At 36.4% G+C, this 17,283-nt stretch overlaps 1 protein-coding gene across 11 annotated transcripts in view; it reads left to right on the top strand.

The window, feature by feature from the left end:
- Nucleotides 1–17,283, top strand: part of Nbea (neurobeachin) — a 576,469-nt gene that overhangs the window by 137,074 nt on the left and 422,112 nt on the right. For all 11 annotated transcript variants that reach the window (XR_015665447.1, NM_001427608.1, XM_087626792.1 and 8 more), the window contains 3 exon segments: nt 4,365–4,473; nt 11,171–11,323; nt 12,423–12,591. Coding sequence is in view for 10 of the 11 variants with exons in the window: in NM_001427608.1 (NP_001414537.1) it covers nt 4,365–4,473; nt 11,171–11,323; nt 12,423–12,591 (431 nt within the window). In the remaining variant the exon portion in view is untranslated.

The raw sequence follows: 17,283 nt of genomic DNA, 5'->3' as shown, positions 1-17,283 counted from the left end.
ATTTGTGGGTGCCCATGGAGGCCAGAAGAGAGTACCAGATCCCCTGGACTGGAGATACAAATAAGCCACCATATCGGTGCTGGGAACCAATCCCTGGTCTTCTGACAGAGCAGCCAGTGCTCTTCACTGATGAGCCATCTCTCCAGGCAATGTATACGTTTAACATTTTTGTCTATTTCATTGATACATCTAAGTAGTAAAATTTAGACTTTGAAGTTTTTTTTGAATTTCAAATATCGGATGTTAAATATAAAGTCACAGTCTATAACAAAGTAAGATATAATTGCTTAGTGACTTGACTGTTAGAAAGCCTCTGCAAAATCTCTTAAGTATGTGTAACAGTGGTAGCAGTTGCATGTTTAAATCATGTGAAAACATTGAAATACTGCAGAGACTGGCAAAAGATACCCTGTGGCTTCACCCACACCTGTCTATCCTTCCTTTTGCCAGTGTTTCATTTGCTTGTTCCTTTAAGTAGTTTCCTTTGGTGTGAAGCTTCTGTGCACACTGAGAAAGGTAGCATCGTGTGCACTAAAGAAATTGCCCCTGTTCTTCACATACCAAGTAGCCTTTGAAATGATGTCTTTTGAAACATCATGTTCAAAAATTGCTAACTGTTCTTGCCCTTAGAAACTTTTGGTGTAGACCTTTTTCATTTTGAACTATGTAAGGGGTTTAATTCTTCTGATACATTGTTTCTTTCACTAAAAGTCATTTTTTAGGTGCTGGGAACTAGAACCATGGCCTCATGTATGCTAGGCAAGCATTTCTCCATTTACTTATATCCCTGGAACCCAACCTCCTTTTACAACTGTGACAGTGTCTCACAAAGTTAATTGGGTCATCATTGAACTTTGTTTATCCCCCCCATTCTCCCTCCCCCACCCCACACACAATGATCCATTTGGCCTGGCTTCCCAAGTAGTGGATGGAGTACAAGTTTATATATACTAAGTGACAGGCATAACATGGGATCTATGTTGTAGTAGGTATTTTATGTAATTTTAATAGTCTTAGAAAGATTTTAGTATATTTTCATATTAGGCTGGTTAAAGAGATCAAAACAGAATTTCAAAAGATTTTATACCTAAGGATAAATCTTAAATCTTACTTGGGACTTAACCTACTTCTGACTTTATTTTGACACTTATTTTGCCTGTAGGGGTTTAAAATAAAAGTATCTTAAAGGGCGGAGAAGAGGTGTTGCATCTGAGCAAAAAATCTTTAAACTTTGCATAGGTTAGTTACATTTTTAATAAAAAGATGTTTATTTTGAAAGCCAGACAGGATATGATATCTTTTTGTTTTAATGTAAAAATTAAATATTTAGGATTTATTTTTATATGAGATTGCTTTAGAAATTTTCATAGATTATTCATTCCTCCTAACTTCATTTATAAGGAGGCAGATCTTTGCAATTTCTCTTGTATTTGAATACTAAATGTACCCAAAGATAATAAAACTTTCTTAGTTCTACCAAGTAATAGTATATATGACTTATTTTCTAACATTAATTGGAAAAGACAGTGAAATTAAGTCAATCTGTATTCATATACATCTTAGTGGAATGAAAATGTAGTTTATTTTCATTCAAATTTATCATTATTTATAGTAACTAAATATTCTCCTTTGTTGATCAGGATGGTTGATTGTTTCTACTAAGGTGGTGAGCAGGCCCTGAGCTGCTCTTGGTGTCATTCTCCCTCTTCTGCCCCTTGACTTTAGCCCTTATAATAATGATAAGTGAATATTATTTACTATCTCAATCAAAAAGCTTACTAAAATTGAAAGGTGCTAATTAAATTTTCAAGGGAAAGTTTCTCAAAATAGTTTATCAATGTCATGTTTCTTCAAAGGAGACAGGATTTAAAATCGTCTATCCTTCCTAAAGTAGAATTTTTACTTACAAAAACTTTATTACTTTTAATTGGAAGGGTTAAGAATTTTATATCATTTCATAATAATTAATACCGTCTCGTTTGCCAAAGACCCCTGTGGCATTCTGTCTCTGGCTGAGACTGCACTTTACACAGGTGTGTTCTATGTTGTTTTAGTTTTGGCTGATAGAGCTGCTCCTTTAGGCTTAGCCTGTATGTTTAGACCCTCTACACATGAACTGATATGTTCTAGACAGGAAGTGGAATGCAGGAGATATAGGAATGGGCTGAAGTATCCTTTATATTTGCCTTTGTATCTAGGGGAGTTGGAAATAGGCAAGAATGGAGAGAAATTTTGTATGGCAGTACAAAGAATTTTGCAAGTTTATTGTGAGCCCTGCAGAAATCCGATGCATTTTAGTTACTGGTAAGTTTGTTAAATTATGTTTGAAATTTGTACCTCTTCGAAGATGGCCATCTATTTACTATTAAGTCCACCATGTCAAAATTACCTTATTTTTAAGATTTTTTGAAAAGATTTGGAATTGTTTTTGCATTTGGTCATAGGTATAAATTAAAAACACTTTGGTGAGTAAATGCATTTGAGTTTTCTGTTGTCACCGGTAATACCAGAGTGGATCAATGTTTCATGGACAGCATGGTGTTGCATTCAGATTTTGGAATTATACCAAATGTATCCTGCTTTTGCACTGGAGTGCCACTGTATTTAGAGGTCTCAGTTCATACATGACATGACTGCAAATGGATATTCTTGTGATATAATGATTTATAAAGTCCACAGTATCCTTGTAATTTCATGTGGTTCTGCCTATGTGCATTATTTTTCTCCGAGAATACTTCCTGCTTTTTCTTAATGCATCATAGGGACAGTTGTGAGGCAAACTTGATTCTTCCCTTTTGACAGTTCTGATGCTTACAAACCCACTCCCCTAATTCATGTGTAGGTGAAATCCCATGGTTAGGTTTGGAAAGTGTGGAATATCTATGCAGCAGCTCACTTTATTTTCAAACATTTAAACATAGTGCCATATGTAGTAGAGTATATAAGCAGATATTTGTGAAGTGGACTTGACTGTTGACTCATTTCATTTAAAATATACTAGATTGCTTAATAGCTTCTTCTCAGAATCCCAAGGGATTCCTTGCTAGTTGTGTTTTCCTTAAAAATACCTAAGTTTGATCAAGGACAAAATAAAGAGTATTGCTGATTGGTAAGGTTAATTTTTATTTTTCTGTGTGTGGTTTACTTATGTAGGCACTAGCTAATGTGATCAAGTTTTAATTTTCCTGTGATGAAGTAACTTATTTCTTCTGAGTAGAATGTTTTTAGAATATCTTGTTCAGCCATCATTTTTTATAATAATGGTAATGATCATTTAGCTGTTGGTTCTTGTCATAAGGAAGTGTTTGATTATTAGTAAAATAAATAAATACACAAACAAGTAAATATTCCAAATTATTGGTGAAGTCTGTTATAAATCATCTTGAAACCAGGAGAGCTAAAGTAAGTCAAAATTCAGTTAGCTAGGTTCCTTTAAGAATTTTTGAGCTTTCCTCATCAAATTTTCTAAAATACTTTCAATTATGATTACTGCTCTGTCTATTATAAATAAGTGATTTAAGGTCCATTATAAAGCATTGTAGATAGATATTTTGTCAGTTCATGATAAAGTCTAGTATGAGGCAGTTTATTGTAGTTGCATTCAGTACACACAACGAAGGGTGTATTATTTTCATTCTGTGTCACTGTGCTGGTTGAAAATATATGACTTGTGAAGAAATACATTATCAAAGACTGACTCATTGCAGACAGTTTCCGTCTGTTTCCTCATTTATTCATTAGTGTACATACCAAGTGCTTAACTTTGTCTGGTACCTACTGTTATCTGATTTTATGTGTTGTGTACACTATGTAATTAATTTTAACAACTTCTCATTTCTATAATACATGAGTCATTTCTTTACTTTGCTCTCATAAACTTTCCTAAGGGTATGTGTGGACATATGTGGTATGTGACATTTCTTTAGTTGATTTTTATAAACCATATGAAGAGCTAAAACCCAGCTATTTTCTTCACAAACAATGTCCTGTATATATTTAAAAATGTTTGATAGCATGTTTTTAAATACAATGTTATGACACTCTATATATTATAGAATAGTGGTATGTTTCTTATGTCAGGTTGATTAATGAGGGATATATTTTTATATATGTATAGATATATTTTATGTTTCACTGAAATATAAATTATGCAGTTATTTCAACTTGAAAGATAAAACTAATTGTATCTTCCTTTGGTTGTGGGAAGATTCATGCTTGTATAATAAAAGCCAGGTAGCATTTTTAAATAAAATAGAGATTAATTTGTTTATAGTTATTGTTTAGCAAATTACTGATATGGAATACTATGTTTATAATAAATATTTAATGACTACAAAATGAAATTATCTGTACTTTACACACAGTGCTACTCTTTTGGCATTCCTCGTTGAACTACTTAAAAGTTCAGTAGCCATGCAAGAACAGATGCTGGGTGGAAAAGGCTTTTTAGTCATTGGCTACTTACTTGAAAAGGTAAGTGATACATATTGGTTGCTTGTGTGCATCTTTTGTCACTGGATAGTTAGCAGTCACTAATCTTCTTTCTTAAGTTATCTTCAGTTCCTAATAAACTGATGATGGTTCACTGGTAATATTGTTTGATAATTAAAGAACATTTTATATTATGCTGTGAATGTAAGCATTGGCATAGTATGAAGAAATTGTGAAGTAGAAATTTTAGAAGAATTCTCTTGCAAGCCAAGGGAGGATGAGGCAGGAGAGGTACAAGTTTGAGAGCATTCTGGGCTACACTCTATAAGATTCTGTCTCAAGAAAACTCAATTTAAAAAGCCATTCCCTGTGCTGGTGCTGTATTGACAGGACATGAGCTACAACCTGCAGTGAGCAGGACTTATTAGGGAAAAGGGGGTTGCGCCCTGTCCTAAGCTAAGGTCCCAGTATATTGGACGTTCAGTGCCGTCTCACCCAACCTCTTTGTCTACAGTAGAGTTACTGGAATATAATTCTGTTGTTGAGTACATTCCTTTGTGTGTAGCTAATCCATGTGATTGAAAAGATGGTTTCTGCTGTACTGGAATCTCATCTTTGTTGCTGAACTTGGACCTTATATCAGTAAGATTTTGTTTTCTGGTTTCAGGGACTACAAGACTTTTGTATTGTGCCTTGGTACAACTTGATAGCAGATAATGCAATCATCTGTCATACATAAGATTACCCTCTTCTCTTCACTTTATTGTGATGCATTCACTCATCAGTTTTCACCACAAAAGTTTCACTTTGTTAAACTGACATTCTCATTAAGCCCTTCAGTTTAGATGTTTCGCCTTTTTAATTATTTAGGATGTCTTCTTTTTTTTCTTTCTTTTTTTTAATGGATTTATTTATTTTTTTATCAAACATGTTATTTCATGTTTTAAGAGTTTTGGGGGATTTTTGTTTTTAGGTTTTGGCTCATCAGTTACATAGAAATAGAATTATTGATGATTGGTGTAAACTTTTTTTATTCTTGTTGCTACTCATTTATTTTATTTTTTATTAGATATATGTCTTTATTTACATTTCAAATGGTATTCCCTTTCCCGGTTTCCTGTTCATAAGCCCCCATCCTCACCCCTCCCCCATACTGGTATTCCCCCCATCCACTTGCCTTACCGCCCCCACCCCCACCCCCAACAATCCCCTGCACTGGGGGTCCAACCCTGGCAGGATCAAGGGCTTCCCCTTCCACTGGTGCCCCAACAAGGCTCTTCTGTGCTACATGTGCAGTTGGAGCCTGGGTCAGTCCGTGTATAGTTTCAGTAGTGGTTTCGTCCCTGGAGGCTCTGGTTGTTGGCACTGTTGTTCTTATGGGGTTGCCTTCAACTCTTTCCATCCTTCCTCTCATTCCCCCAAGGGGGTCCTGTTCTCAGTTCTTGCTCTACTCAGATATCTGATGCAGTGTAGAGGAACAGTTGAATAATAGATACCTCTTATTACTAATCTCATGACAATGCATTTAATAATTGCAATCTAAAATATAATCTATTCAAATAGATTGTTTTACAGCATTTTCCAAGACAATTTATTTCAAAATTTTTTCTTAAAAATGTTCTCATTTTTAAAATTTTCTTTGTCATAATCATCGATTTTTACATTTTTGTTTATTTGATCATGAGAAGTTCTAATTTTCTTCTCTTTGTGAACCATATTCATTAATTTTCAAATTTAAAACATCTGTTTACTCATAAATATGCTCTTGGTCCAGTAAGGCTTTCTGACAATCACCATACTTGCATGCATATTGCTGCAACCTTTGCTCCTCTGACCTTGCTTGCTGCTTTCCTATTTGGATTTTCTTGCCTCTGACAGCAGGTGTGGCATTGAATTTCAGTGGTTTCCTTCTACACCACCCCCAAGTCAGTTTCTTTAGTTCCTATTCTTGCCTTTTTTATTTCTTCCTGTATTTCTGAAGACTGCCTTCTACTGGCTGGTCTTGAAAATTTTCTTTTCCTATAATTCATTTAATGAGATTTTGGTTCCTTTCATTATCCTATAAATACTAATTATCTTCATAAACCCTTCATTTCAGTTCTACTAGGATGTCCAGTGACCTTTATTAATCAAATTATTGCTTCCGAGTCTTCTCTCAGATATTTTATTTCCCTTTTTATCTTAGGCATTGTCATTACCATTTAGCTAAACTTAAGACATTAATCTCTGTATTTTTTCACACTGAATCTAAATACTTGATAATTGTGTGTCAGCCGTCAACTTATATCCAAAATCAGGGATTGGAGAGATGGATTAATGTTTAAGAAATCTTTTTGCTCTTGCAGAAAACCCAAGTTCAGTTTCTAGCACCCACATTGTAGTCTGACCATTCATAGTTGCTGTTCTAGGGGACCTAAAAGCTCTCTCTGATTTTATTGGACACTGTGCATGCTCATGGTTTGTGTGTGTGTGTGTGTGTGTGTGTGTGTGTGTGTGTGTGTGTGTGTCTGTGTGTGCATGTGTGTGCGTGTGTGTGTGTCTGTGTGTGTGTTAGCAATACACTCAGACACAGAAATACAATAAATATTTAAAATTAAGAATATGTGTAGAACCAATTGCTAGTCTTACTCTTTATTTTCCTCACCGCATCCATGAATACCATCATAGTTCCAATATCATTCTTTTTCCAAAATAATTACTTTTCTAATTTGATATCTATCTGTTGCTGTGATAAAATCGTGACAAAAAGCAAGTTGGGAAAGGAAGGGGTTATTTTAACATATGGGTTGATGACTATGAACCTAGCTAACGAATCAGGGCGGGAACTCAGACTTTAAGCAGAACCCAAGGAGGAATACATGTCAGGTGGCTAGATGGGTGGCTCAGACTCCTCATGCTAAGCTAGCTTTCTTTTATAGCCCTGGACTACCAGCCCAGGGAATGGTGCTACACATATTAGGCTGGGCTCTCTCATGTCAGTTAAGAATCAACATTTCCCCCCATGGTCATGTCGACAGCAAAGGCTAACATGGGCAGTCCATCAATTGACACTACTTTCTCAGTCACTCTAGGCTGTTTCAGGTGATGGCTATTTACATATTCCATCCTTTAAAAGGGTCTTACTCTTTATTTGACTATATTTTTAATATCATACCCCGACATTATATTCTACCACTCTCCTTGTTTTCACTGTATTGCCCCTCTTTCCCTTTCTTTTAGCAACAGGGATGCACATACATATGTTGGCCTTTTGCACTACCTTGCTCAACTTGTCTATTGGTTTTTTTTTCTGTATGAATCTGAACCCTTTGCATTTTCCTAGGGCATCTCTGTAATGATCACTTCTTCTAGTTTGATTCTGCTTCTTGAACTTTCTATCACCTTTTATAATAGTGCTCCCAGCTAGGGACAAAGCTTTCAGTATACCAGTCTGGACAATACTTCACATCCAAACGATAACAATAGCTTATCAGTCTTCACCTTGTCAGGAAGCTGACAGCATACTCAACTTGAGTTATTAACAGTAATTTAAGTTCTCGCTATTTAAAAAGTAAGTTGCAAGCATTATTAAGGGAATTTGACTAGACCTAGAGAGTGATGAGATTGGTTATTTAGTGTAACTCAAAGAGAAGAATGTCATACTTGAATGGATTCATGTCTTCCATAAAGTAATAGTGTATTGATTTGTACAACACTGTCCACACCTCATTTTCTTTTGTCCATGAACTACCTGCTGATGGGTCAAACTAGTCAAACTTTTAATTGACAACCAACAGGCAAGACAATTTCGCCAACAGAATGATAGTAAGTTACACAGCAATGCAAACAGTATTTGCAGAGTTAGAATTGTGTTTCTCTTGTTCTGCCTGTGGGGTCAGTTTATTCTACACTCTTCTAATGTGTGTACAAGCCTTTTGCTCTATCCTCTCACGTGTGCACCCTCACATCCAGCCACAGAGACTAATCAATCTCCTTTTTTGTATTTATACACAGTCCTCTCTTATTTGGTCAGTTGGCCTAGGTCTTGCCTTTCTGTTAATATATATTTGTTGGAATGCTATAGTTTGATGCTGGCTCCCTGAATTAATGTTGTCACTGTTCCTCCAACACTCAGATAGTTAATATAATTTAATTAGGTTGATGGATCTTATTTTTGGTATCTGGGGGTGAAGAGTGAAGTTGATACTAAGGTTCAGTCATTTCATGATACATATTTACTAATTTAAATATTTTCCACAGTTATATAGTATATAATTATGGTTGATTTTATGTATTGAATGGTTTTTGCAATAAAGTAAACATTTCTGCTAAGCCATTACATTGTAATTGTTGGGCACATATTTCTTAATTCAATGTTAGATTTTCATTATAGCATCCGGTGCTACTATTTGCTGTTTAGTTCCTTTAAGCCGACACTCTAATTATTCTTCTAATATTTCATATTCTGTTTTCAGTTAACTTTATACAATTAATGTGTCACACAGTGTTCCACTCTCCTTCCTTTCTCTTTTCTTACTCCTTTCTTTTTAAAAGATTCATTCATTTGTTCATTCCTTCATTATGTATATGAATCTTTCTGTGCGTGTGTGCGTGCGTGCGTGCGTGTGTGCATGTGTGCATGTACGTACCAGTTGTGTTCCTGGTGCCTGCAGAGGCAAGAAGAGATTCCCTGGAATCTCAACTGAGATTATATATGTGCATAGTAGTTGACTTCAAATAATTCTTCATAAGTATGTATTCATGAGTAGATAGGCCATATCTTATCCAGTTTCCCAACCGTCTTACATGATCTTACATAAGATGGAGAGGAATGAGACATGGTGATAGGGGTGACAAGGACTAAAACTCGTTGTTAAACATGAAATTGTCAAAAATAAAATTAGTAAATCAAGACATTTTACTGTCGTGTGGCTCAGATCCCAGAGTTTACATTTCTGTGATGTGACATTCTAAAGATTGTGTCTAAGATTTTTTCCGTTTAATTGTCCAAGTATGTCCCTTTTGTGTGTTTTCCGGAAAGTTCTCCACATGCAGTAGGAGCACTCTATCACTGAGCTGTATCTCTATCTCTGAATCTCATTTAAAGGATGATTTCACCTGTTAAAGTGAAAGCAAATTGCAAAATAGAACAAATTTAATGCAGTTAATCGTAGGAAACACTTTAAGAACAATCAGATTTTTTTTATCCTTTCTAATCTCCCAGTTTATCTTTACTGTTCTTGTTCCCTTTGTGAATTCAATGTGAGTGTAGTTAAACATTTACCAAGGAATTAAAGAGGGACTGAAAAAGATCAACAACATAGTGTGCCTTCTTTCCCAAGGAAAGAAAAGTACATGGGTTATACAGATGATCTGATAAGTGCTAAGTACCATTCACAGGTAAAACTGAATGCTGTTGTAGAGAAAGTTTATTATACATATAGTAAAACTTGAAGTAGACCACAAAATGCAGTTTATTTTTAAAAAGTGTTTCTAAAGATCAAGTATAGATCTAAAACTGTCTAGTAGCATAAAAGATGAGTCTGTCTCCCTCTCTCTGTCTCTCTCTGTGTTTTTGTCCGCCTGTCTGTCTCTGCCTGTCTGTCTCTGTTTCTGTCTCTGTCTCCCCCCACCCTCACCCCTGCCTCTCTGTACTATAGAGGTCCCACGAGATGCATTTGAGGATGTCTTTCCTGGCATTCAGCAATTTGAAAGTGCATTTGTAAACTATGAACTATTTTCCGATTAATGTAATTGGAATGCGAGCTGCCATTGGCAAGCTTTCAGCATTTGAGTTTAGATTATCAGCTTTTCTGAAGAACCATATTTTTATCTGAAATTATAAAGTAGCTTTGCCCAAATTAAAATACAACTTAAGAATCAAATGCAAATTAAAATGTTTAGTGAAAAGTTACTGGTGATATTAATGAATTTTATTTAACCTGGCATATCCAAAACATCATTATAGTATTTGATTACTTATTTTTAAAAGATCACTTTTTAGAGCATCATCTCTTACATCTCACTTTGCACAGGTTGTATTTTGAATGTTTAACAGTTACAAATAGGATAATGTTTACTTTACAAACAATGTTGAAGAATTGGCATGAATTTTAGAAGGTGATAAGTCATGTGTTGTTAATAGTTGAGCATTTGTGATGAGAATACGGTATATCAAAACAATGTTATGTGAAGTTCAGAGTGTTAACATTTGTAGTGAAAAGGGGGCAAAGAAAGTCCTATCTGAGCAGAAGTCTCTGGAGTAGTTTGAGGATTGGGCAAGCCAGATGAGAACATTGTGACCAGAAGAGTCAGGTCTGTTTACCATGGCCCAGCCAGGCCAGGCAGGTTGAACTGAGGCAAGGGAGCTGCATTGGCTGGTGTTGAAGAGGCCTAAAGGAATGAACCTGAAGGCTCTGCTGTGCTTGCTGTGGGACAGTTTGGAATAAAAGCGCTTCTTGTTATCTTTAATTTTTGAATTATAATTATTTAACTCTAAGTTCTGTAATTTATTTTAAGATTCTTACTCATAAATTGTTTTACTTCTTCATATTGAAAATAGTTTCTTACTCTAATTAGACTGGACTTTAACAACCTTCCACTCAAAGGAATATAAAATTTCATATACCTACATTTTTTACTAACAGACAATATATGCTTTTAATAAAAACTTTTAGGGACAATTTGAGTTATTCCTATTAACATTGTATAGTTTGATATCACAGGCATTTCTAGATAGAATTTCTGTTTCTGTTTTTAGTCATCAAGAGTTCACATAACTAGAGCTGTCTTGGAGCAGTTTTTATCATTTGCAAAATACCTCGATGGCTTATCTCATGGAGCACCGTTGCTGAAGCAGCTTTGTGACCACATTTTATTCAATCCCGCCATCTGGATACACACACCTGCAAAGGTCTGTATTTCAGGTTCATTCATTTAACTTTAGGTTAATGTTATAAAATAAAGTTATTGATATAGTGTATAGTTACTGAATTTAATGTGTCCAGTAGAAAACATTCAGTATTTTTTTTGCTTCTAGTCAATATAAGGCAGAGATAACATTTGAATAAATAAATAAAACTATAATTAAACATTAAACCTGGTGAAGAGTTAAGTTTTAATGTTATTAGGTATGGTTCATACCTTGTCAACAAAGAGAATCTGGTATATTATTGAAAGACTGAAAAGACAACAGAACACTGTCATAATTTAGACTGGGAACTTATTATCGTTTGAACTTAGATGTTTTATCATGACAAATATTTTTTAATAAACCAATACTTAAGCCACAATATTTTTCTAGAAATTTATATAATGCCATACATCAGATGATTGTTTTATTCCTAACTTATTCTAACATAAATGTATTTGGGGTTATATTGATTTGGGGTTGTCTTTTACAGCTTTTAAATCTTTTATACAACTGAGGAGTAGTGTTTCTGATTTTTATGTAGCTCATCTCACTATCTATGGCACTAAATCCATGGCTACTGAATGTGCTTGTCATACTCACATGGTCAGAATCTAAATGGTAACTCTGTGTGGTGGCAATATGTGAAGAAAGTGGAGGCACACATTGGGTGTGTTGTGCAGATTGTCTCTGATAGCTGCAGCTATTCCTCTGGAGAAGCGTGTGCTCAAGGAACTACTGTCAGATCCTTTCTAGAGAAGCGTTCCCAGACACCAGCCACTGCCACATCATTTTATTTCACATAAGATTAGCCTCTATTAACTTAAAAAGAACTTTTTATAATTGACAATGGCTTTTATTCTTAGATATAGAACCTTCTTTCCTAATTGGGTCATGCATGTTACCTTTATTGAAATCAGTTTTATTGGGATGTCTGTGTTTCGATTGTTACTTTTCAAAATATAAATGATTATTTTATTAAGAATTGTTATTTTAAACCACACAATAAATTATAATAGTTTGTCCTTTGAGGATTTGCATTTGAATTAAAATAAAATTTATATTTAATATGCACTTTAAATTTGCTTTATTTATGTATTAGGTTCAACTTTCCCTATATACCTACTTGTCTGCTGAGTTTATTGGAACTGCTACCATCTATACCACCATACGCAGAGTTGGGACAGTATTGCAGCTAATGCACACATTAAAATATTACTACTGGGTTATTAACCCTGCTGACAGCAGTGGCATTACACCTAAAGGATTAGGTAAGCACCTCTGTGACCTCATTTCCATTTTTTCTGTGTTTAGATCCTGGGTTCCTAGATATGTAGTTCTAGATCCTGGATACTGGATCTGTAGTTCTAGATCCTGGGTACTAGATCCTGGTACTAGTACAGTGCACACATGTGCATGACTACATGCACATTTTAGCTCTTTGAAGAGTTAAAATATTATTTTAGAAGTTGCATATTTTTTTTAATGCTGTGGTCAGTGAGACAGCTCAGTGGCCACAGGTAGTTGCCTTAAAACCCGATGGAATGAATTAGATCTTCAGGCTCTACATGATGGGAGGAAAGAACTGACTCCTCCATGTTGGCCACTGACCTATCTTTATACAAGTAATTATACAAGTAAATTAACTGTATTAAGAATGTTATTTTTTTAACCTTTCCCCCTCCCAGTCCACCCCTGACAGTTTCACACACACCCCATGTCTCAACAAGGATAAAAGTATGTCCCCTCCTCACCCACCCCACCAGACCTCTAAATTTCCTGTGGCCTCCAGTCTCTTGAGGCTTAGGTTCATCTTCTCTGACTGAACCCAGACCCAGGAGTCCTCTGCCATATATGTGTTGGAGGCCTCACCTCAGCTGGTGTATGCTGTCCGGTTGGTGATCCAGGGTCTGAGAGATCTCAGGGGTTGAGGTTAATTGAGACTTCTGGTCCTCCTACAGGTTTGCCCTCCTCAGCTTCCTCCAGCTTTTCCCTAATCTGACCAGAGGGCTCAGCAGCTTCTGTTCATGGTTGGGTGCACATATCTGCATCTGACTCTTTCAGCTGCTTGTTGGGTCTTTTAGAGAGCAGTCATGGTAGGTCCCTTTTTGTGAGCACCCCATAGCCTCAGTAATGGTGTCTGGTCTTGGGGCCTCCCCTTGAGCTGGATCCCACTTTGGGCCTGTCACTGGACCTTCTTTTTCTCAGGCTTTTCTCCATTTCCATTTCCCTGCATTTCTTCCAGACAGGGAGGAAGAATTATGGGTCAGGGTTTTGACTGTGGGATAGCAACCCCATTCCTCACTTGATGCTCTGCCTTTCTGTTGGAGGTGGGTTCAATAAATTCCCTCTCTCCACTGTAGGGCATTTCATCCAGGGTCCCTCCTTTTGAGTCCTGAGAGTCTCTCACTTTCCAGATCTCTAGTACATTCTGGAAGGTCTTCCCAACTTCCTTTCTCCTGAGGTTGCCTGTTTCCATTCTTTCTAAGAATGTTATAGTGTTAAAATACTTTGGAATAAAAACTTTTTGATGCACTTGATTTTAATTGAGATGCTTTTTTATGGGGAACTATGGAAGATACATTTGTATATTAAAATGGGAAATACGATTGGTTCCCACCAGTGTCTTCTAGTACTTTGAACCTTAGAATGCTTTGAACTTTCACATATGTATTGGAGTGTGGTAGTTTAATTTTCATATTCTTGCATTTGTGTTTTAAGATTATAGCTATGCTTTCTAATTATACAAAAGTACACTACTACAAGCACTCTAAATACAAAGTAATCTCATAAGAAAACCATTCCTGGTCCACTGCACAGGAAGGAGCACCGTGGAAGCTGCAGTTTTAGCTTTTGTCGGTACATTGCTACCTGAACTTGGTTAGGCTTTCTAGAGTCCAACTTCCCCACTTTTCAACATCCTTCCTGTAACATGTTTTAAATTTTATTCCTTAAAAAGCAGTTCCTTTTATATATAACTGGTTGTCTCTGATTTATTTAGAATTGACAAGAAAGGTCTAATTAAAGATATTTTAGGGGCTACAAAAGTGGCTCAGCAGTTAAGATACTGACTGCTCTTCCAGAGGTCCTGAGTTCAATTCCCAGCAACCACATAGTGGCTGACAACCATCTGTAATGGGATCTGATGCCCTCTTCTCTTATATCTGAAGACAGCTACAGTGTACTCATATACATAAAATAAACAAATAAATAATACTTTAAATTTTTTTCCAGAATTGTCCTATCAGTATAGTTTCACCAGCAGTGTGTGATGGGGATTTTCTCAGAATTTTCACAGTACTATAGACTAGTATAGCTACATTTAGGTAGTCATACTGTTTGTTTTATGTTGAGAGTCAATAATTGTCACTGACTGTCATATCTGATCTGTGTTCTTAGAGATTATCTCATATCTTTTGAATTGATTTTGCCCAGAGTCGGTTCCTGTTGAGTACTCTTTGCTAATGTATTTAACGATGTATAGTATAATTAGAATATATAACATGTATATAACATGTACAGATGCATAACATGGTAGATCTTGTTAATTCCATCCATCTTTTGTCTAGTAAAGCATCGAAAGTGCACATTAACAGCTCTGACATTTAAATCACAGCTGTGTGACACAGAGCCTGAAAGAACGTGGAGCTCTGTGAATTGAAGAACCTCTGCTTTACAATGTTACTTTATAACACATAAAAACTTACTAAGAGTCATATGAGAACACTGAAGTCTACTTACATATTTAATATGTTTACATATCTTTTTATTCTGCCTTATTAAATGAGTCTGCCCCTCAGCAGGCAGCCTCATGCCTGATTGCTGACTCAGAAACTTTGTCGTTCTCCTTATCTCGTCATGTGAGACACTCAAGTTATGTATATTATTCTTTATATCAGTTGAAAATAAAGTGTAGAAAACATGTTTTCTTTCCCCAAGTGCTTCTCTGTATATTTCCCCAAAGGTAAAAGTTAATTGTTAAATCACAGTGGAAAACAGGCTGATTTTGGAGACCCCTCAGTGAGGATTTGTATGCACATGGGTGTTTTGTTTGCTTTGTTTTGTTTTAGACAGGAATAGCCCAGTAATCGTGTTTCTGTCTCAGTCTATCCAAATACACAGTGCTCAGCCTCCTGTGTCTGATGGTGTGATTGTGAGTGATTGTCTAGGCTCTCATCTCCTTGTTCACATGTGTCCACGTCCCGTTCTGTAGCACAGCTTCACCTGCTTACTTCAAGGTGAATCTGGATGGGATTTCCTTCCTCTGTCAGGTGCGAAGAATGACACTTAATATGATAGTTTGCACCCTGCTCTCAGAGAGAATGTGGGCTTTTTCTGTGTGTATTTATTCTTCAGTATTTAAAAACAATTTTTATTAGATATATTTCTTTACATACATTTCAAATGTTATTCCCCTTCCCAGTTTCCTGTGCATAGCCCCCTCTCCAATACGGATATTCCCCTCATATATCACCCATTACCGCCCTCCCTCCAACAATCACGTTCGCTGGGGGTTCAGTCTTAGCAGGACCCAGGGCTTCCCCTTCCACTGGTGATCTTACTAGAATATTCATTGCTACCTATGAGGTCAGAGTCCAGAGTCAGTACATGTATAGTCTTTAGGTAGTGGCTTAGTCCCTGGAAGCTCTGGTTGCTTGACATTGTTGTACATATGGGGTCTCGAGCCCCTTCAAGTTCTTCCAGTTCTTTCTCTGATTCCTTCAACGGGGGTCCTATTCTCAGTTCAGTGGTTTGCTGCTGGCATTTGCCTCTGTATTTGCTGTATTCTGGCTGTGTCTCTCAGGAGCGATCTACATCCGGCTCCTGTCGGTCTGCAAGTCTTTGCTTCATCCATCTTATCTAGTTTGGTGTCTGTATATGTATGGGCCACATGTGGGGCAGGCCCTGAATGGGCGTTCCTTCAGCCTCTGTTCTAACCTTTGCCTCCCTATTCCCTCCCAAGGGTATTCTTGTTGCCCTTTTAAAGAAGGAGTGAAGCATTCGCATTTTGGTCATCCTTCTTGAGTTTCATGTGTTCTGTGCATCTAGGGTAATTCGAACATTAGGGCTAATATCCACTTATCAATGAGTGCATACCATGTGTATTTTTCTGTGATTGGGTTACCTCACTCAAGATGATATTTTCCAGTTCTGTCCGTTTGCCTATGAATTTCATAAAGTCATTGTTTTTGATAGCTGAGTAATATTCCATTGTGTAGATGTACCACATTTTCTGTATCCATTCCTCTGTTGAAGGGCATCTGGGTTCTTTCCAGCTTCTGGCTATTATAGATTAATATGCTGTGAACATAGTGGAGCATGCGTCTTTGTTGTATGTTGGAGCATCTATTGGGTATATACCCAGGAGTGGTATAGCTGGGTCCTTGGGTAGTGGAATGTCCAATTTCCTGAGGAACCTCCAGATTGATTTCCAGAGTGGTTATACCAGTTTGCAGTCCCACCAACAATTTTTTTATATCTGTGTATTATATTATATTATTAGCTGACAGCTTTCCCCGAAAGGGCCCCATAGTATCGTTAGTTTCTGTAGCCCTAAAATTTGTTCCATACAAGTGAATTCTGTTGTTTTATTGCATATATGAGCATGCTGGACAGAAATGACCATGGCAGACACCAGTACATCATGGAGACATGTTGATGAAGGACCTGACAGTGTAGTGCTCCGGCCCCTGTATAGTATTCTTATGGATTTTGATGTTTACACTTCTCTTGTTTTTTTCTAGTAGGAAATGTGCATTTATGGCAGAGATTCATAGGTTTTGTAGTATTTCGTTACTGTACAATCCTAGAAAATCTTGGTTCTTCTTTTATATTCCTTGTCCTAACCCTGTTTCTCCAAAGAACCCTTGCTTGCTTCATGGATATGGATTTCTTAGAACTAAAATATGAGTGTTAGCTTTGCCAGCTGAGGGTTTTCTGTTTGCTTGTTTGTTTGGTCTGTT

This window comes from Rattus norvegicus, chromosome 2 (genome assembly GCF_021556685.1).
Source record: "Rattus norvegicus strain SHRSP/BbbUtx chromosome 2, alternate assembly SHRSP_T2T, whole genome shotgun sequence".
NCBI lineage: Eukaryota > Metazoa > Chordata > Mammalia > Rodentia > Muridae > Rattus > Rattus norvegicus.
Note: the sequence above shows the minus strand (reverse complement) of the source record. Positions and strands in the feature narration are given on the sequence as shown.